The 21,968-nt window shown below is 41.8% G+C and overlaps 1 protein-coding gene across 2 annotated transcripts in view; it reads left to right on the top strand.

The window, feature by feature from the left end:
- The first annotated feature begins 16,614 nt into the window (after positions 1-16,614).
- Positions 16,615-21,968, top strand: part of TRPC3 (transient receptor potential cation channel subfamily C member 3) — a 40,656-nt gene continuing 35,302 nt past the window's right edge. The window contains exon 1 of one of the 2 annotated variants that reach the window (XM_084518058.1): positions 16,615-17,167. In XM_084518058.1, coding sequence (XP_084374184.1) covers positions 16,920-17,167 — 248 coding nt within the window. In that variant the 5' untranslated portion in view covers positions 16,615-16,919. The remainder of the gene's footprint in view (positions 17,168-21,968) is intronic. The other variant, XM_084518057.1, reaches the window with a different exon arrangement.

Genomic DNA, 21,968 nt, shown 5'->3' with positions numbered 1-21,968 from the left:
GACCGGCCCCAGCACCGAGCCCTGGGGGACGCCACTAGTGACTGGCCTCCAACTGGACTTGACTCCATTCACCACGACTCTCTGGGCCCGGCTATCCAGCCAGTTTCTAACCCAATGAAGTGTGCGCCAGTCCAAGCCAAGAGCAGCCAGTTTCTTGAGGAGAATGCTGTGGGAGACGGTGTCAAAAGCCTTGCTGAAGTCAAGGTAGACCACATCCACAGCCTATGCAGCATCAAGGAATGTAATTCTGCTTACCCACAAGCTCCAAAGAAAGAGATTCAAAATGCAGAAGGCATTAGGCCAGGCAATTTGAGAATCAACCTCTTCATGCAGCTAACTTGGCTTATTACCCACAATCATCTCTGTTATCCCACTTTGATCATCACAGTTTTCAGAAGTGACTCAAGTTGGTGCCCAAGACTTTTTTTTTTTTTTTTTCCTGTGGAGGGGATGATCTGGCCATAAACTTGTTATGAAATTAGATTTTGCTTAACATTTTGAGTAGTGGGTGCATTGTAGGAATTATTAATGTTCTTTAAACTTTTTGAAAATATAAAGTATTCTGCAAGCATTAAAAATCTGTTTGTATGGCAATCCAACCATTCCCAAGCTAATTCTTGCACAGCATTGAAAGGCCTATAAGGAAAACATTTTTAAGCAGCAAAAATTCAAATACACTCAGGTCTCCTTTTTGTACTTTGCTCACAGGCCTGTAAGTGCTTGCCTTCCTAAGCAATGCCCACTCCTCCTGTCCATGTCATTCCTTGCAAGCGAAGATCTTCGCCTGAGTGTGGTATTAGCGGAACAGAGGGAGCTAAATCCTGCCAGCTTTGAATAGGAAGGAGGAGCAGCTTTGTACTTGGGGCCTGGTAGGAAGTCAGAAAAAAGATGAGAAATTGAATCCAAAATGATCTCTTGCACAATAAATAGATAAAGAAAATGAAAAAAAGTAAGGAGTTTAGTTCTTGAAATAAAAGTAAGAGAAAATCATCAGCAAACCCAGGTGTGATCCCTTTGCAGTCTCCATGTCCTAAAACAGGTGATTACGCAGGAATTAGCCTTGTGCAGATACAGATTTTAGTGGCTTTAAAGCAGATTTCATGCTACAGACTTCTCCAGACAAGACTCAAATGTATCCCTTTAACACCTGAAATGAAAAAAAATCTTTTCTGCCACATACAATGGTCTGACAATTAAGCAAAGCTGTGTTTTGTTGTCCCTATAGATATAAACTGTTGTTTATTTCCGTACATAAACACTGAGGACAGAAGTACTTTATCAATTAAAAAATAGGATTTTGAAGCTAAACTCATTGGACTGTCTCTGCATGCTGTGACATTCAAATGAAAGATTTCTGGAAGTATAAGTCATTGCAAGTAGACCGTTGATACAGAAGGAAAGTACCTGGTGATTTTCTGGTTTTGCCACTTTCATGGCAAACAAAAGTAATATTTAGGGTGAGAAGAGACAATTACTAAAGATAAGTTACAACAACAAAAAAAACACATCTGCCTGTACGTCAGTACAGCTTAGATGTTGGGTTGGTGTTTTGTTTGCTTATTTTTTGTGTTTGTTTTTTTGTGGGATTGTTTTGTTTTGTTTTGAGGACCCTATAAAAGGAAGCTCTCAAAAGTATCTCTCTACTATTTGGATTTTAGAAGGAAAAGCTGACAGCTGCTGCCCTGTAAAAGCTTCAGCAACTAGATGACCTGAAGTTTCACATACAGACTTAGCAGTATTATACAAAGATCACTTCATACCACAGCCACTGCAGAAAAGCTTATGATGTTGGTATGCATTTTGTAGGGAACAGAATTGTTGCCATTGCATTTAGAGGAATATATTTCCAGTTCTCAAATGGTGATATGTAAAGTGATTTTTCTAACAGCAGTTGTTAAATCAGGGAAACATAAAGGCTCCATTTGTTGCCTTTCAGCTGGCTGCGAAACTCCTGTTTCTATCCTCATTCAACACCCTGGAATACCTGACAGCTACCGCCCTGAGTGAACGCTGGCAGAACAATTCTATCAGGGCAATTTTCTCCTGCCTGTCTAAATGCCATCCAGCTCCACTATCTCTGCATCTCTGAACAGCAACAGAATGGTAACTAGTAGTCTAGACTGCATTTTTAAAATGTTCAGAAGAGAGGGGAGGTGTTTGAGTATGATTTTATTTTGCAAACACACTGTATAATTTTATATTTGAAAGGAGCCACGTACTGAAACAACATCAACAACAAAACACCTCTGAGTGGGCTGATGAAAATTGCCACTTAAAGAGTATTCAAGCACTCTGGAGAGCTTGTAAAATAGTATGACACCAGAATCTTCATGCAATTTCCAAACTGATCATTGGAACCTTGTTCTTGTTATCAGATTTAACTGGAAGTAGCCAACGCCTTCTTGAATTTTCACTATCAAAAAGGAACATTGCACATTCCATCCAGGGAACGTGATGCCGTACAACTTCCCCTTACATACAGCTGACAGATATCCTGCTCAAATGTAAATGTTGAACCAGACGCCACCAGCATTTTCCCGACATACCAGTCAGAAGATGGCTATCTCATATATTATTATTATTATTATTATTATTATTATTATTATACATTAATTATATATTACAATACACATAATATAATATAATTGTATTGTGATTATATATTCTATAATTATATATTTATATATAATAATTATATATTATTATATATTAAAATAATTTATGTTAATAATATTAATAATAAAAATATTATTATTGTTAATAGTAGTAATAATAATAATAGAACTAAGCTTGACCCTCCCCCCCCAAAAAAAAAGAACAAGAATTTCCATAACAAGTTCCTCCCCTTCCTAGCAAGGACATGTGATGCCAGCTCAGAGGCTGCCAGACAGAATTGTTCTTTTAAAACCTCTGCATAATTATATATGTATATAATATAAATATATATAAATATAAAATATAAATATATATATATATATATGAATATAAATATAAAATATAAATATATATAAAAATATAAATATATTTTTAAAGAATATGAGAAAGAGAAAGGAGGATAGCATGGGGGGAAAAGGAAGTATCAAGACTAACATAAATGTTTGAGTTGCACTTCTTGTCATCTAAAAATAAATCATTTAGGAATAGATACCAAGTGTTTGGAAAGTGAGCTCTGGACCCAAATAATTCCCATAGTGTTTCAGTTCTGGCTTTAATTCTGTCGATGTTTCAAGATTTCAAAATATGATTTATTAGTAAAAAGGACCAGGGCACAATTGTAAATTGAGTGTTAACAGTTATATATTATAAGTAGTAGCTCTGTTATGATATCACATAAAATCCGCATTAAAATACAGTGATTTTGGCACTTCTTTATTTCATAAAATTCTAGAATTCTTCCATCTCCATTTTTTGCTAATGAAAAGTTATATTCTCTGTCACAGTAAGACAGAGATTGTAAGATTTACAATTCCTTTAAGAGCTTCCACTTAGTCACTACAATGCACCACCAAACTTCAGGGACCAAATGTAGGTGGCTAAATTGGAAAGCTCTTCTTAGATTCCCGAATGTGGACATCTAGAGTGAGCATTTGGAGGAGACTCTCTTTCTTCCGCTGATATATAAAGAAGCTAGGAAGACAGACTCTTAATTCCTTAAAGTGGATACCAGAAGCTAGACAGTGTAACAGTCTCCTTTGCTCCTCTTACTGCTCACTGCAGAATGTCCACCCAAGCTCCGAAGTAATTTAATAATTATGATGTAAGCGACTTGGAGGCAGATGGATCCTAAAGGCTTTTTGCATTTATTACTGTGATAGCTTTATAACTTGTGCTCTGAAAAAATGATGTGCAGGGATCAGCTGTACAGTGCTGCGTTACTGCATGGAGGTGCTGTAGTCACTAGACCACAACGATGGTGTTCAGCAGGGGACCAGCCATGGAAAATGAATTATTTGGGCAAAGGGTTAATATTCTGCAACAGCTTCCTAATAGAGGAGAGAGAAGTAGGTAAAACACCTAACTACTTTCAAGACAGCTCCCTGTAAATTTAGGGAGAGGATTTGGTCTCCCCAACTGGCAGGCAGGCAACCACACCAGATGCCCTGCTTTGTGCTTTCGCTAAGGGCACGGACCCGCCACAAAGAAGGCAGTGGAGAATGACACAATTCTGAGATGTGTACCTAATCCAGCCCTGCCTTCACCTGCAGAAACATTTATATGTTTGGTGTTTTTTTTTATTTTATTATTATTATTATTTCTTAATGCTGGGTTAATTCTGAGAAGAGGTTTTATGGAAGTGAGCTAAGTAGGTTTGTGGCATTGTACTTCCTGAATGATAATAGAGACAAGTGATCACTGAATTGTGTCTCATTTTTTACAGGGCAATTTAGAAGAGCAGCCTCCTCGCCCGATCTTGTTCTAGCAAAGCAGGCTCGAAATGTGACTTAAGTAAAATAACTCACTGGCATCACTTTTCCCTTTAAGATTTCCAAAGAGTTCTTTTTCTTCTCATTCAGTCTCATTAATAAATTATTGTTATTCTGAGGTCATCTGTAAAGCAGACTGCAGCACTGAAACCACAAGGTTACACAGAATAAATATGCTTTAACACAAATCTCACAATTTAAATATATGGAAGTTCAGAAGGACATATACACTTACTTTTAATATCAAATTTGAGCTTGGAACAATGCCCTCCTCCCGTCACTTTTAATAGGAACATGGAATCTGCCACGCTACATTAAGCCAATGATCCATCAAGCCCCATATTCTCCACTCTGCTTGGCAAATGCAAGATGCTTCAAAGGAAGGCAAGGTGCCCATCGTGCACTTGGCCAATTTTTCAATTTGAGTAGACCATTGTGCAAAAGCCACTCCATTCTTCACGTCAAGTCCTTGTCTCATGTGGCTACAAATGTTAAAGTAATCAAGTGACATGAATGACCCGATGTACCATTTTAATAGTATTTAAGGTTACATTTATGCTCTGATCTGGTCTGTTTCTCTTGAACTGTCAACTGGTTTTGTGTCCAAAGCTCCTCACATTCATTCTTTGTACATCTCCACTTCCTACTACACCTCAATCCAGCAGCTAAGCAAATCAAGTGTATTCACAAGTCCTTACAAATTTACATCTACTAAAAAGTCGGCTATGATTTGTAAATAGCAATTAAGGGACATTTCTATTAGCTGCTCGGCATTACAAACCATTATGCAGCAATCAGAGAGTTACAGAAGCGCCCCACTGAAGTTCCTTCATCTGAATTATATTCTAATGCTGGACATGAGTGTCTTTGTATTTCTGAGGTGAGAAAAGGCTCAGTACTTCACAGTTATCACCTGTGCTAGTAAATTGCTGGCTAAGGGACATGTTGTGCTGTGACCTACTAGAAAACACAAGATGTTTTTGTTATTTCTTTTGATTTTGCTTATTTCTCTATTTATCATTTTATAAACATATATTTTTTTTTCCATTCTTGTTCTCTGCTGTTTATCTTCAGGATTTCATTTACTGTTTTAGGGCTTGGGACCTATTTTGCAATGTTTTCACTTTTCTTTTCCTCTCGCTGTCTTGGACTTTGGTTATAACTTAGGAATCGGGGTTTGTCAAGCCATCTCAGAGACACGTTGGTTAGGTCTACTCTCCTACAATAAGAGTATCTTATATTCTGGGCAACACACAGGTATCAGAAGGCCATTAGCAGTACTCTAGTGAGTGGCACATTTTCTATCTATATATAGATTATACGAAATACATGGAATCAATAGAATTTATAATCTCTACTGTTGTGCTCTGACTCCCTGCAATAGAGGAAAGTGGTCACTATGGCATGATCATGGTGTATGCATTTAAAAAGCAGAAGCAAAAATCTTTCAAGATTAACTACATAAAAAGATACAACAAATAGAAACAATAACAATTTTTTTTTCCCATTTAGGCTAATTGGGAGTATAGCTTCTATTGTTTAACACTGCTTGACAGAGTATCTGAGGGATCTGATAACTCTAAGGGAGACAAAAAATGTAGAGGAGACAAATGAAGAAAAGCTTTATACAATACATGGAGTGGCTGAGAACACAGAAGAGAACAATCACAGCTTTGACTGGAGGCCAGCTAAACAATACATCAAATGCAGCAAGGACTGATCAAAATGCCCAGGTAACATTTCCCTTAGCATCTCCCTTCCCCGTTTCCAACAAAACTCACTGCAATGCCAGGTATTTGCTGCCAGGGCTTTGCTGCTGAAGTGAGCTTCTAATGGCTACTGGGCTACTAATAGTTGTTACTCTGCTGTGTGGGGATGGCAGGGTAGGGGGGAAGAGGAAAGGCGGGCAAAGTAAAGGAATGTAAGGAGGAAACTTGGGTACGGGAAGCTTTTTTTGATTTTCTATGCAAAATTTCCCCCTTACTTTTCTCCTTTGAAGCTCCTGCAAAAATCAAAGACATGCTCGTGCCATTTATCTGGATATCATTTGTGGTTTTCACAAAACTGGATGCTGACTATTTAATTGGCTCAGCACAATCAGACAATGGGGAATGTAATAGGGCTACAGGGAGGCACTATTAAGGAAAGTGTCCAGAAGCCCTTTCATGATCTAATGAGCTGCGTAGTGATAACTGGGGGGGTGGTTCACGGGGAAAAAAGGAAGAAAATGCCCAGACACTGATCCTTTCTTCCCTCCATTCCATCTCAGTATCTACTTCATTTCTGTGGTGATGTCATCTCTGAAGATGACCGAACCGAATATTGCCTTCTCCACAAAATTATTTCATTTTTTCCTGTGCACCTCACTGGTTTTGGAAAAGTCATTGTATCATCGTAGAACTTTGCTTGTGTTCCCAATTATTTCACCCTCCCCTTTTTAAAATGCATTGGTTTATAATTTGGGGTCGTTTTTATCTGATACAAGTATTTTCATTACAAAGCATCAAGAAGAAAAAGCAGGTAAGTCAAGAAACATTTCTATCACTCATACATGACTGAGACACCATTTCTGTCAGATGGTCATCCACTGATTTGCAGTCACTCCCTTCCATTTTTGAGTGTCACACAGAACGGGTAACACAACAGATTCACTCTTATTAAAAGGTTTGCTCAAATTATCCTGAATTATGTTCAGCACTGCCTGAATCTGAAAATAGACCATTCCAAATGGACAAACCTAATAGCTGTTTTTAAGTGAAAGTGGTTTCACTATTAAGAAGTTAAAGGATTCCCCTTTGATGGCTTATGATATAATTTCGAAAATAGGAAGTGTGAGGCTCTTGAAATTATTGTATCTAATACTACAGGTTAGTTATTTTTTGAAGATTGCAGTTATAAAAGTGTTTTTATTAATCTCAGAATCTGATATAAGCCATATTTTTATTCCTACCAGTTTTTCAAATAATCCTGTATGTCCTTTTACATGGTATTTTTACACCCAGGATGTATATTTGCATGTGTGTTTTTAACAAGTCCTTGAAAAAGCCTTTGGATCTATTCCATGGCTTTCACATGATGCCCACATCAAAGTCCAAATTACCCAGATTCCCAGCTTTGCAAAGTTTCTGACTTGCCAGTCATATGTTTCTATCAACAACAGTTTCATCTCATAAAGAAACCATTTGTACCACTTTTTGCTTGTAGACTGATATAGATGCTCAAATTCCAATCTTTCAGTGCTTGCCTTTTGCTATTAAGAAGAAACTTTATTTGAGCTCTCCAGCAGTACCAAAAGCAGTCCCCTTTAGTTGAATTTAGAAGTCCTGGAGGGGGCCATTCCTAGACAAAGACTGCCTTGTTGCATTCAGTTCACACTCAACTGTTAGTGGGATGAAAAGTACTGAGGGAAGTGGAAATACCTCTGTTGTGGACATACAAATGCTTTCTACATAAAAGACATTTTCTTATGTCTGTCATGCTATTGCAAAATAGTTTGCATTCTACTGCTCTTTTGCTGAATAAGCATCTCTGGTTTCATTTTGAGTTTTAATGGGAACCGTAGTTACTATTTACTCCTAAAAACCAGGACATAAGGCTCCTAAAAACCAGGACATGTGCCTTTTAAAAATTAATGTGATCTGCAGGGGTCTCCTGAGATTTACTTTTTCTCCTTGATTTGTCTGAGGTACCAGTCTGGTTGTATTTGGCTGTGTTCTAAAATCCTGGGAAAAAATCTTCCTTTTTTTTTTTTTCATGAGCTTGGGTTACTGTTTTTATAAAAAGAAAAATAGGAAATTCAAACTCCATTGGAAGTGGCCGCAACATTGCCATTGAGCTGAACTCACCAAAAAGGTGACAATGTCCTTCTAGGTTTTCTTTCCTAAATAATTCCTGAAGTTTGAAAATTAAGTCCTGAGAATACCGGTAGGGGAAATGTGGCCTCCATCTCTCTGTGCCAGCACCTGGTCACACATGCAATGGGACACACAGACTGCTGGAAGGCAGCGGCACTGAGGTTCTCTAACCCTTCTCCTACCTTTCCAACCATCTTCCTCCCCAAAATATCTATTAATTGAATAGGACATCTACCTGTTACTGACAGCAGTGGAGTTTTGCTAATTTTCATGGGAAAAGATATTGTATCATCACTAGATTTTGGATAAGCTTCAGGGAATAATGTATAACTACAGTCCTATCTCTCTTTTCTCACACTTTCCTTGTTTGTTGCTTGGAAGACTGTTGCCAGCAAGTGAAGTCTGTTTGCACAGAAACCCATTTCTTCATTTCTATTATTTTTTCTGTTATTGAGCATTTCTGAGTTCCTAGAAACTTTGGCATCTCCTCACTCCATTTTCTGAAAAGTGTCTTCTCTTACATACAAGGAGGGAAGCTGTAATTAAGGTACATATGGGATCTTATTTCATTTTATAGCACAGAACATGTACATGGGATCCCCAACCTTGTAGGACGCATGAATTTGGTGGGAGTTGAAGGTACTGTGTGCTACACACAAGCAGACAGCTGGCAGCTGGTGGCTGCTTTTATCAGACGTGTATATAGCTTCATTGTCTCTCATATGGATTCTGATTACTTCCTATTCAACGTCTCAGAGCACATCTTACTTCTGAGATAAGTCGTGCCCTCTTCATAATAAGCTTATCACCAGCAGGCTTAAGACTAATCCACCAGTTGCCATCATCATCTCCTGGTCACTTGGGAGTGATGACATTCAGAGTGCTCTGTGCTTCCCCGTGCTCTGAGCAGCAAACCATTTCAAGAGTAAGAATTATCTGTGGGAGCTCGAAGCCTGATTTTTGCCACACCAGATACTTGAATATTTTCTCACTTAGCCACAAACGACTGCGGAGCTCTGCAGGAGGGTGTTTGCCCATTCAAAGCACAGCTACGCTGCTTCACGAGATCTTCCTGCAGTCTACTCCCCTTGCAGTGAGCTGTCCGTTCCTCCAATGCAGAAACAAAGAGGCTCCGACGACCCACTGGGTTGCTGTTACTCACGTGGTTAGCAGCGGTGTGTTATCGCCTGTCCCGCAGCAGTGCATGGAAGGAAGGATTATATTTTCAATCAGCACACAGAACACTCTGCGCTGTGGTTTTTCCTTCTCTTCCAACAAGAGGAATCGAATGCTTTGAGGCACATCAAGTAGTTTGCACCATGTGGTATTCATCCAGGGGCTCTGATGTGATTTAAGAAAATTAGGCAGAAAACTATGACAGAACCAGGTAATCTTCCAACCCCAACCACCAGCCAGCCTGGGCAAAGCAGCTTTCAGTGGTGAAAACCGGGATGGAGGATTTTCTCCTTCTTATGCTTGTCACTCAGATTTGTCTTTTATAACAGTAAGCTGCTACTTAACTTTCTTTCTTTTAAGGTGTCACGAGAGTAAATGTGCTCACAAATTAAAATAAATTTCAGTATCAATTAAAAAAACAACTTGTAAAATCCACTTGCTTCTGAATCTAAAACCCATTGTGAACTGTTTTAGTTTGTTACGTGGCCTGTTTGTTACACGCTATTATTTTTATGATGTCCCGCTTCTCCTATTCTCATCCCCACAGTGACTCAGATCCTGCTCCCCCAATTAGAGAAAGATTGAATTGTGTCCAAATACATTCAGACTTAATTACTCGCACTGGACAGAAATCATTGCTAATTTGCTAAAATAGGAGCTACTCTGCACTCCATACATCCACCGTGACGCTCAATCTCATTAGTTGTTTACAGAACGTGTCCTGCAAACCTGGAGGGCGAGGGAAGGAGTAAGCAGAAGGGACAGCCCTTGCTGGAGGTCCCTTGCTGAAATATGGCAAAACAAGACAGTGGCCAGAAGGTTTCCCCAGCTGATGCCCTGCATGAGGTTGAAGCAACCACTTCCCAAAGGCAAATGTCTGTCTTCTTTACTGGTACCACAGCACGCTGGAGGGCAAGGTCTGGAAGCCAGAGGTGGATAGCAGACACTGGCTCTGAACCCCATCTCTGCTGGGTTTCAGGTAGGGCTGAATGCCTGACCGTGGTCTGTGCCTGCAGAGTGCTTCCTTAGAGATGCACGCAATAAATCAGTTGTTGTCAGAAGTGGTCCCTCCAGAGCAAGATAAAGTGGGAAGCATGGTGCTTGCTACTGCTTCACAAATGGTGTCCCAAGGATTTCCATGAGACTTTGATTTGGGGCTGTCAGTCTAGCAACTCTCCTCAGAAATCTGTCTGAAAAACAGGGTGTGTTCAGTTGTGATTTTCCCAGTGAGCCTTCCCTACTCACACAAAACTCAGGGGTTTTACACTGAGCAGTGATGAAGCGGAACAAAACCCGAGTATGACAGAGCCACCGGGCTGTGTACGTGTGCCTCCCGATATCAGTCTTTCCTGAGCTTATCCCTGTAAAATGCATCATCCTAGCAAAACTCCTGAACTTTACAATTCCTGATTTAGCTTTCACATGGGGAGCGGTCTCATGATGCCAATACCGACAAAATTCTATGGGATCACAGCTTGTGCCTTGCCAGACCTGACCCTTAATACCTGTATCTGGGGCTAATTTGAGGCATTCACTCAGTAATTCTCTTGTTCTATACTCAGCTTGATGACCTTGAAGAGAAAGGGATGCTAGTCCCACCCTGAGGGTCAGAACACATAATAAACTGAAACACCGAATACACACTTGATAAACTTTTCTCTGACAACTGGCAAGGGCGTAGCAGGATGCATTGTATTCACCCACCCATATTCGCGATGCTGTCAAAAAAAAACATGCAGTAGTTAAAGATGTTGTCCTGTGACAAAAATTTTACTTATCACTTGGTTGCCAGCATCCACTTAGCAACAGGGTAAGGTTCCTGTTTGCATTTGCAGGGAGTATTGAATGAGACAGGGACAGAGAAACTAATACAAGGAAGAAAATCCAGCCTCATATAAAAATGATAAGTAAAGCAATTCTTACTGCACAGAAAAGTGTGCCTTTTCCAAGTTTATAAGCTATATACAGTTTTCGGGGCAATGTACAGATAAGGGAATTGGTTCTGCAGTCCCTTTCCTAGTAGCACATTCATTAACTTCCAATTTCTACTAGAATAAGTGAAAGAGAGGAATAAAACTACTCATGTAGGTTCAGAATCCTGTGGATTTGTTCAGATGTGTGCAAAGACATATATATATATATGTCTTTTGGATATATTGGATATATTCAAAGAAGTATCTGGCTTGCCTTAGAAAAATGGAAATAACAGGTGCAAACGTGTATATATACACACAGTTGCCACTTTATGTAAAAATAAATAAATAAACAAATAAGGATATTTGCACATTTTGTGCAGATAGACATTTTGCAGGCCTTAGGAAATGTAGCTAGTATCTGTCTAATGGTTTTATTGGCAGGAGACTTCAGTAGCCTTTTTAATATCATAAAGTAGACCACATAATACAACTGCAATACCCAGCTCTGAGAGCCTGGTTTCAAGTGGGTGATTTGACAGTATTTTATACATCCCCCCCCCCCCCAACACACACACACTGCCTGGGCCTGAACGGCTGCACAGTGTGCATGAAAATACAGGCTCAAGCCTCAGGAATTTATCTTTTCATCTAATTTTAAAACCTTGAATCATAATATTAGCTCTGAGGCTGAGATGTGCTTACAGATCAGTGACATCACATCACTCTTTCTTTTTTCTTCATGCTGATTAACCTGTTTAGACTTTCATAGAAGTCCTTGGTGTAGGAGCTAAACGTCCTTGAAAACACTGGGTTCTTGGCAAGTAGGCGAATTCCCAGTATGAGGCAAAGAAGGCCAATTTTGCTTTCATTACACTGTTGCTATTCCCACCAACTTCCCAATTTTCATGAAAGTAGTACACACACACGTTAGAGAAGGGTTCTGTGTACTGCACGACCTGGATTCTATTTCTAGCATTACCGTGAGTGTCTTTTTGCCTCTCTTTACCCATCTCTTCAAGCAAATAAAGAAACACCGTTTTGTCTCTTGAGAGAAGATACTCTGACTTCTTTATAAAGCTGCAAAACAATCATTTGACATAATCGTATGGCATACAAGGTTATTCTGCAAGGGAAATTGTTACTAGAGGTTTCTTGCATATTGCTGACTCTTAAATCTAAATCACTTTGCTTCAACAAGAAGGTTTTAATGTCAACAATCCACGTTTCAACAAGCAGGGTAAATTTATCTTTGAATTAAAGTTTTTTAAACGTACCTCGCAGAAAACTTCTGCCACGAGAAACCCCCTGAGCATATTCATTAAATGACCTTTTTTCCCCATTACCTGTCACAGCCCTACTGATTTGCATCTCCACTCAGCTAGGTGCTTCACAGACCTGAAAAGCATTACTGCTATGCTAGTTTAGGCTAAAATCTGAATGTATTTCCTGATATGTCTGGCTCATGAATGCCAGCTGTGATGCCTGTTACTGCATTTCAGATCTTTATGCCATTCATTTGCCTCTTTTAAAGAAACTGGAAAAAAAAAATAATAAAAGAGAGGGAGAAAAGAGAGAAAGATAAATTTGGAACTCATGTTTTCAACAGTGTTTCAAGGAAATTTATTACTGTTGGTTCTTTAGACACCTTACTTCTATTTAGAAATGCTGTTTTTGATGACTCACTTCCAGCTGAAGAATACTACCAACAGAAATTTTTAAATCTGAATTGTATATTTTTCATAATGTTGAAAACAGAAAAATTCCAGCAGGGAGTAGCTGATCCATGCAAGCAAAACCCCATTCCAATCTGATTTCAACCTGTCTCGATCAAGCCACCCTGGTGAAAGGAATGAGGGCCTCTATTCCGGCCTCATTACAATTTGAACATGAAATACTTATGGATTAATACTATGGATTTAATGTCCCCAACAAACAAAAGCATGAAGAATCATCTTGCAAACAGCACCTTTGATAATATTATATTGTATCTGTCGTGCTTCACTGTTTGCTGTAAATCTGTCAGGCTTTTCTATCAGTCTCTGTCCTTACAGTAGTATGCTTTTTTTTTCTTCACTCTGTCTAAGCAACTTCCAGGAAACGTTTTTCTAAATTAAAATGACATCACTTCAAAACCCTGTAAATTCAAGTCAGTGTTCACAAACTGCACAAGGCTGGCATTGACTGTACAGTCTTTAACCAGCTGAGCAACAGACGGCACAAGCCTTCCTGTGTTGGTCAGCCTGGTATTTCACTCACGTTTCATAGCTTGGTTGCACTGACATCTGATACTTTGATAACATCAAATATTTTGGGGAAAAATAATGATTTTGGAACATCAGGACTACTAACATTATTAACATTTTCAAAAATGTGTAAATGGCTCATGATCAAAAGTCCTTCTTCAAGAACATTTGGCCATGCCCTGAATTTTGAATGTACAGAGTCACTAGACAGGTTCTTTGCTTGTTCTGGTGTTTCAGAAATGTAGCTTAATGCATCTTCTTTGTCTGAATCTGGCACTTTGACACAGCAATGATTCTTAAATTCTTACCATCAGGTAAAGGCAGCAACGGCTGAAGTCTAATCAAAGATTCTTATATCCCTGTCCTGATACTGTGTTCTAGTAGCAGCCTGATCCTTCAAACTGGGGTAATTTTTCTGTATATAATTTTAATATGACTGAGGTTGTTTTCCTACACATTTCAGTTGGGAATACAAAATAATTCTAAGACTATAACCATACAAAGTGCATTTGAGATATATAATGCATTCTCTTCTTCCCATCCTGATTAGTTTTTTGGGTAGGATTTCCTTCAAATAAACAAAGAGAAAAAATTCTCCACCGTTATTGGGCAGGAGAGTTCACATGCAAGCAAGTTCTGGCCAAAATTGACCAGAAAGCAAGCAAAGCAGGAAGGGCAGGATGAAGAAGAGCACTTAATCTAAATGCACATTAGGAGCACTGCATTTTGGCTGGGCAGCTTTGGAACAGTATCATGAGAAAGATGATTTGGTCATTTTTTCTTGTATTATCCTTCTCCTTCAATATCAAGACAAAATGTTCCCCTCTATGAAAAACTGGACTGACACTTCCCCTCTAATATGGGCATTGAGGAGAACACAGTGATGGTGGTGAGGTGGAGCAGATTTGTCAGAAGTCCATGTTGCTAGGGTATTACGCTGTAAAAAAGTTACCAGACTTTGGAAACAGTTCAGGGGAAAGTTCTGTGGGATGAATTATATACTGTAATACGTAGCATTGTAATTGCTTGGAGAGTTAGCAGCAATTTACCCCTCAAAAAGGAGGGATGCATCAAGAAGGCTGCTGCAAGGATCCCTTCCAAGTGCAGTATCTTAGTGGCTTGGATAATTGAATAGATAGTAGTCATTAACCTTCACTGTAGAAACAGCAAACCAATTTCTCTTTAGACAATACTCATATCATGAAAAATACAGTCTGTGGAACACCTAATACAAATTAGTGATATGAAGCACAACAGACAAAGCAGCAGTGTGACTTTCTTACAGCAAAGAACCAACATTAAATAACCCTTATATCTGTTTCTGAAAAGAAAAGAAAATAAACTGTGATATGTGGGAACCTCACTTTGAGTATATGTTTGGGAAGCAAGAGCATTTTTCGTCTACTTTCAACTCTACTTCTATATTTTGTTCTCAGGAGAAACTGTAGAGGCAATAGAAAGCACATTTGTGTAGCCCACTGTGAAAACAGAGGAAAACAGAATACAATATGGGCACTATCCTTGTTGTAAGCCAAAGAGCCCCTGCCAGAACACAAAGCTTGATGCAAACAAACAGATTGTTGCATGCCTATGTTCTATAATATGTAAGACTTATTTGTGGTGTATAACTAGCCTAGACACCTAGACTGTCCTAGAGGAATAACCCCAAGTAGTTCAAAGTTACAGTAGCCGTATAATACATCAGTTCCACAGAAAGCAAAATTTCCTCTTTCCATACATACCATGCATGTCATTCCAGTGAAGCTAAATGGGCTTTTCATGAGACAAAAGACATAAAAACCCACCTCCATAAATAGTTTAAAATGCAAACTAATTACACTTACAAAAAAATCCAAAGCAGTTCTTTCCTCAAAGTTGTAGCAGACTAAATCATCTTAGTGAAAGTCATGGTTGTTTTTTCCTTTGTTTCATCAGTACAAATTTTCTATGTGTGGAAAACAATAAAGGCAAAATCTTGGCTGATCCTGAAAAGCATACAGCATGAGGTAGTGAGCATTTTGTACTGTGTCTATTTAGTGCGGCTCAGCAGTGAGAAATCCATCTACGCAGTTGCATTTGGATTTAAAGTCCACTTTCTCTGAAGCAATTGGAAAACCTGCATGAATTTCAATTTCACCGGGATCTGAGTTTCTGAATACAGGTTCATGCAAATTCACGCTGACGGCCACAGAGTGCTTTGAGAATGTTTAAAGTGAGAGAAAAATGTCACCTCAGCAGTATGCAGGTAAAGCAATGGCTGAATTGTATATGTAAATCAACACATGTAGTTTCTGTGTACCTACTCTTCTGCATAATCTGTGTATGAAAATACCCACAGCCTGCCTTGAATTTAATGGGGTTGCAGTTTTGTGGTATTTTCCCTACCGCATAATGCACTGAAAATCTTGCAGAGATGTAACATCTCTGCACATGTAATGTCTCTGTACAGCAGGAACCCTCACGACGGGTGTCTGTGGAGCACAATTAGCGCTGATCGCATGCAACAGGCGTCCTCACACCTCGCACCGCTGCCAGCTTTACACCACGTAGCCTCAGATCGGTCACTCGGACTACTTTTGGAAAGCTGGACTCTCACCAGCGGCAAGCCCGTCAGAAATCCGCTATTTTCACTAGAAAATCTTCCTTCCACTACCCCTAGCGCGGGGCAAGACTGTTTCTGAGAGGAGCGAGTTAGTTTTGGGGGGACTTTTTAGGGGCTGGGCACCGCTGTGGGGCGCGGGCCCCTGAGGCGCGGAGCACCGCGGCAGCCGCCGCCTCAGGGCGCCTCACGGCGTTCCCGCTCGCCCCTGGCTGAGGGGCCCCGGGGGTCCCCCCCAGGCTGTGGCCGCCTTCCAGGGCTCCCCAGAGGCTCGCACCCAGCCTCTTAAAGCCAGGGGAGCCGCTCGGTACCGGGCGGCTGCCGCCCCGCCCCGGGGCGGCCGCTGGGCGGGGGCGTTGCTGGTGGTGGCCGCAGGTGGCGGAGGCGGCCCCGGCCCCTCCTCGGCCGGTTGCCGGTGCCGCCGCCTCAGTAGCGATGGTGCCCTAGCGAGGGAGGATGCCAGGGGGAGGAGAGGGGCAGAGCCGCCGCCGCCGCCGGGAGCCCCGTCTGTCGCTCGCCTCCCCGCTCGTCGGCAAGGAGGAGAGGGCAGAGGGGCGGCGGGGGGCTTGCGGGCAGGGTTTGTGCCCCTGCAGGTGCTGTGCCCGGCGCCGGGCAGGGCTTTCTGCCTCCGCCTCCTCCTCCTGCCGCCTTCCCCGGCGCTGCACGGCGAGCGGCAGCAGCAGCAGCAGCAGCAGGGGCCACCGACCATGTCCAGCAAGAGCCGGAAGAGCAAGGAGCAGGGGAGAGTGACCTTCCCCCCGCAGCACCAGCAGCAGGACGAGGAGGAGGAGGAGGAGGAGGAGGAAGGGGCAGAGGAAGAGGAGCAGCAGCGCCGGCGCCGCGGCTGGAGGGGCGTCAACGGCGGGCTGGAGCCCCCTCCGCCACCTCAGCGCGCCGTCAAAACCCTCCGGGAGCCCTTCGGCTACTACCCGCCGCCGCCCTTCGCCAGCACCATGTAAGTGGGGCCGGGGGGCGGCTGAGCGGGGTGCCGGCAGCACAATGCCCCGGGGCAGCCCCGCTCAGCCCCGCCGAGCCCGGCACCGGCACCCGCACCCCCGCGCCCCGGCCCCGCCGCGCCCCCTGGCGGCCATTTCGCGCCCCGCCCCTCACAGCGCGCTCCCCCGGCCCCTCTCGTCCTGAGGCGAGGGGCCCGGGTTAAAGCCGCAGCCAGGCGCTTCCTCGGGTTTGTCTGGCTGCTCGGGAGCCGTGTGGGGAAAGGGGGCTGTGAGCACGCTCGGTTTGCCTCGTGTCCGTGCGGTGGGTGTGTTACACAGCTCCTCCTGTTCTGGGAAAGCCAAATTTTTGTCTTGGCAGAGGTCTACACGGCCTCGCTCCCCTCCCAGTGCTGTCACATTGCTCTCGTGTCTTTTAAAATAACTCGGATAAAGATGAACACCTGACTCCTCACAGAAATCTAGGACGCCTGTGCTGGAAAACCTGTTTTTGAGATATGTTTTCTCCATCTACGTTTGATGTCTTAAAGAGTTTGAGTTCCTTGGTGTTAAAGACGCAACCATATATATGAACAGCACCCACCACTAGGACTTGCTGCGAAAGGAATAAATTCAGTTTTACTAATAGGAACATTAACTTCTTTTTCTCTGATTTACTGAATGTTGCCTGCCTGTGGGTTCACTCGTTTTGTGACGCGCTGCGGTTTGGTTAGGCTCCCCTCTGAGGTTTTGGGTATTTTACACTTGCAGGACAGCATTTGATTCTTAATTAAATATCTTGATTAATAAATAACAAACGCTTTGGCTTGAGTTTTAAGATAATGTAGTCAGCATGTATAGAAAGAGCCTTAAATAAAATCACCCTAGAGATGACTGTGAAGTACAGGAATAATTAGAGTAGGGTTGAGAGTGTGCTAATCGCAATTAAAGTGGTTTCTGCCATGCCGGTGCAGAAATTCTGCACAAATGCCTTGTCCCCAGCAATCTAGACCTCACATGAAGGAATCTTTCACCTGCATATAGCTGCCTAGAAGTTAGTTGTGCTCAAGTTGTTTGTCTAAGCTCCCTCTGTAGTCGAAGGGATGAGAGGAAATGGCAGTGGGCACGCCAGCTGAGCCATTTTTCTTCTTCCTCGAGGTGCCTGTCTCTTCCCATTCACCATAATAGGAGCCTAGAAGATTAGTTCAGGCTTGGACACTCGATTTTTGTACAGCTGGAGCTGGGCAGACGAATTGTTAGCCTTCAGTCTTAACTTTCTGGATCTCTTTTTAGTTAGCACCGTCAGAACTGTTGGTGTGTTCTTTTCCTTGACAAATTGATGCCAACAAGGACTGAACCTGGAGTTCAGACGTATACAGCTGTGCGTCCTCAGCCTGTAGTGAGCTGTGTCTGGTGGAGTTTCTTACCAGTACATAACCCTTTTGAGCCTGTCCTGGGGGTTGTTGCAGCAGTGGCAGCAAGCTGCTGTCTTCTGGTTGATGAAACGGCTGCGGCTGAGCCATGCAGTGGAACTGGCAGGGCATTTATGAGAGACCCAGAGCTTATCACATCCCCAGGGTCATCCATGGTATAGCACTGGGCTTTTTCTTCCACAGTAACGTTTTGCGTTTGCTGCTAAAGCCTAAAAATGTCTGTAAATAGGATGAATGAGCACCAGCTCGCTTGTGATGTGCTCAGATTGATGCGTGTAAGGCTTTGGTGTGTGCAGAGTAAGAGAGTCCTAGACTGGAAGAATTTGTGATCTAAATATTCAGAACTGACAAGTGGAAGGAGGCAAGAAGATATGAAGCAGTTTGCACGGGGAGGTACACTTAGATGATGTTTGAAATGTCTTCACTCTGAAAGCTTGTAACTTGTGCAAGGTACCTGTCAATGTACATTGGCTCCCTCCTGTGCCAAATATTGCTGGAAAAAGTAATTAACCTTGGATTTCCACCAAGACTGCAGACTGGATGTAATGCTTCTGTTACACGTGGTACGATATGTCCCAGAGAGAAAAACGTGGACAAAAATTGCAAATGAAGTGTAGTGGGCATCTCACGCCTGACTTCCTGAGACTCTCTCAAAACCATAGCCAAGTTTTCCTGAGCAGAATGAGGGAACGCAAATGAAGGACAGCGTAAAAGTGGCTTTAAAATTGTGTGCTGCCGCAGTCTTGTTTGCTTGGTTCTTTCCTGCCGAGGCCTCTTTGCCTTTTTTGATATGCACGCAGATGCACTCCTCTCACCAAAATGCAGAACTTTTATTTCCACAGGAGTTCAGACAAGTGTGGTTTTTTTGTTGTTGTTTGTTTGTTTGTTTTGAGTAATTAGTGGTGAGCAATGGTAGGAAAAAGCTCCACATAGTTTGGGGAGCGGGGGGAAGGAACAAATTAAGTGTTGGGTATACCTCCTCCCGATATCTCATAGGGCTTTGTTCCATTTTTGACTGTAGCTCTTTCCAGTGCTGAGCCACAACCTCTGCAAGCTGACATGAGGGCGTTTTGGATGATGGATTATGTCATTTCGGAGCAGTGGGAGCACATAGGCTGGGGTCAGATTTTGCAGCTGGCCTGATTTATGTTCTGTTCTTCAGCTGAATTACCCTGTCTCTTGCAGACTACTGCCTGGGCTGCCCAGAAGGGAGAAAAAAGCTGTCATTTAATACATTTCACGTTTGGTGTGGAGATTCCCAAATTGTGTGAAACACATGCAAGCTTCTTCAGAGTGCGGTATGCAAAGATGTAGGAATGTGGCACCATTTTTACTGGTGGAAAAAAAAAATAACCAACAGCCTGTTTTGGCACGTGACTGTGGCAGGGTTTGGAGGGATGGCCAAGGCCTCGTTTGAGTGAGGCAGTGGTCTGGAGGGATTGCCCATCTAATGCAGCCTGAGGCACTGCATGTGGAGCAGCACAGCCTCTTTGTGGGGGTAGCCAAGCACATGTTTGAGATCTTGTAATTTAAAAGATCTCAGGAGTAACGAGCAAAAACATTGCTCGTGCATATGTGCATGTCTGAACACTTAGTTTTGGGAGTAAGGCAGTTATCCATCTTCAGTCTTAAAGCTGCGATCTCAGAGGTTACTTGTGGCAGAACGAGAGGCACAGTCTGTGTCTGCTGTGTGGCAGGTGACAGTGTATTGCTTCTGAACGCGTGCGTGTGTTGCTGTCTGAGTGATGTGCTCGTCTGAGCTGCCTGTAACCGCTGGCCTGTGCTTCCTTTTCAGGGCTAGAACAGAACCAAGACTGCTCGTGTTGTACCGCAGGTTAGCAGTGGGGTAAAATGCTTCTAAGTCACTGGTGCCACCTTTTATTGCATTTAACAATTCAGGTAGAATAACAGCTTGTTCTTCTGCGTAAATGTTGTAAACTTGCTCTTTAGGTTTGGGAAGGCCCAGAATGAAACTTCTTTCTCTGACTTCTCTTTTTTTAAAAAAAAAAAAATAAATAAAAAATGGCTTATACAGTTTGCAGCATTAAAAAGTAGACTTGGAAATGTGATTATAGGTCTTCTCAATTGCTGTTCATAAGATAAACAGCAGAACACAGGTGAATATCATCTGTCCCATATTTCTATCCTGCTACAGTTCTGAAAGCTTGGAAGTGAAAGGAGATGGGTAAGATGAACAGAGTAGAAATCAGTGACTGAAATAATCCTTGGTAGAAGCAGAGGAATCATAATGCTTCCTGAGTCCTTAGTGTGCTACTCAGGTTTCCACTACTGTATTTCAGAAATAACTATATCCAGAGGAAAAAATAACCAATTTCAGGCGTACTGTCCAGTATCAGGCAACACTACAATGCGGTATGAAGTCGTAGTGAATGTGATGCATGCAAGGCACAAGAGACAGAGAGGTCTCTTGCTTGATTGCTTGCTTAGTGGGGAAAAGAAATTTATTTTTTTTATTGCACATATAAAGGTCAGGCTTTTTAGACAAAACCTTTAAGGTAAACTTAAATGTATTAGATACAGAATAGTTAAAGAAATAAAACCTGCAAGAACATCCTTGTTTTATTCTGATAACTGAAAGATTGTGAAGTTTTCAGTACAGTTACTGGAGTTCTTCCTTCTTGCCAGTGAAGCCATTTGGCTCCTCAGAACAGCAGCAGAGCTGGTGCATGCTTAGGGCCAAGGGAAGCGTGCCCTGATGGGGGTGAAACTGGCGTGCTTCAGTTAACATCACTGCTTTTTTCCAATTCCATCCTTCTTATTTGTGCTGAGCAGCAGACAAAGGCTTGAGGCTTTATAGACCCCTTTTCTTGCAGTGAAATGTGAAAAACACGGGTGGAGAAAAAATGGGGGGGTTCAGCTGCTGCTTCGTGTCAGCAAATGGAGGCTGAACTCTGCTTTTTTTTTTTTTTTTTTTTTTTTAACCTTTGTGCTCCATAGTATGTAGCATAATTACACAGCCTGGGTGCTAGGACTGGAATTCACGTAATGCTGCAGTGCATCTCTGGTGAAGGATTAAGGTACAATAATTGGACACTTCTCTTGCTTGGTGTTCTGTTCTTGTTTGCCACAGATTCTTTTTTTTGTTTGTTTGTTTGTTTGTTTGTTTGTTTGTTTTCAACTACTGGCATCAGGCAGGAAGAATATCATGTTCTCCATCTCTTCTTTCTTTTGATATGAGTTGTCACCTCCTTACAGAGTCAGGGTTGAGAAAATGAACTTTAAAAGCTCTAGAAAATAGAACACAATTAATACAAATTTACGTCTATTTTAATCTCAGTTTTAAGCCACTCTAATGTTATTTAGAGGTATGACTTGACATTTTGTTTTGATTACTGAAGTTGACAAATTCAGCATACTTTTTTTTTTTTTT

Source organism: Aythya ferina (genome assembly GCF_964211825.1).
Source record: "Aythya ferina genome assembly, chromosome: 4".
NCBI classification, from domain to species: domain Eukaryota; kingdom Metazoa; phylum Chordata; class Aves; order Anseriformes; family Anatidae; genus Aythya; species Aythya ferina.
This window is presented reverse-complemented; position numbering and strand designations above follow the sequence as displayed.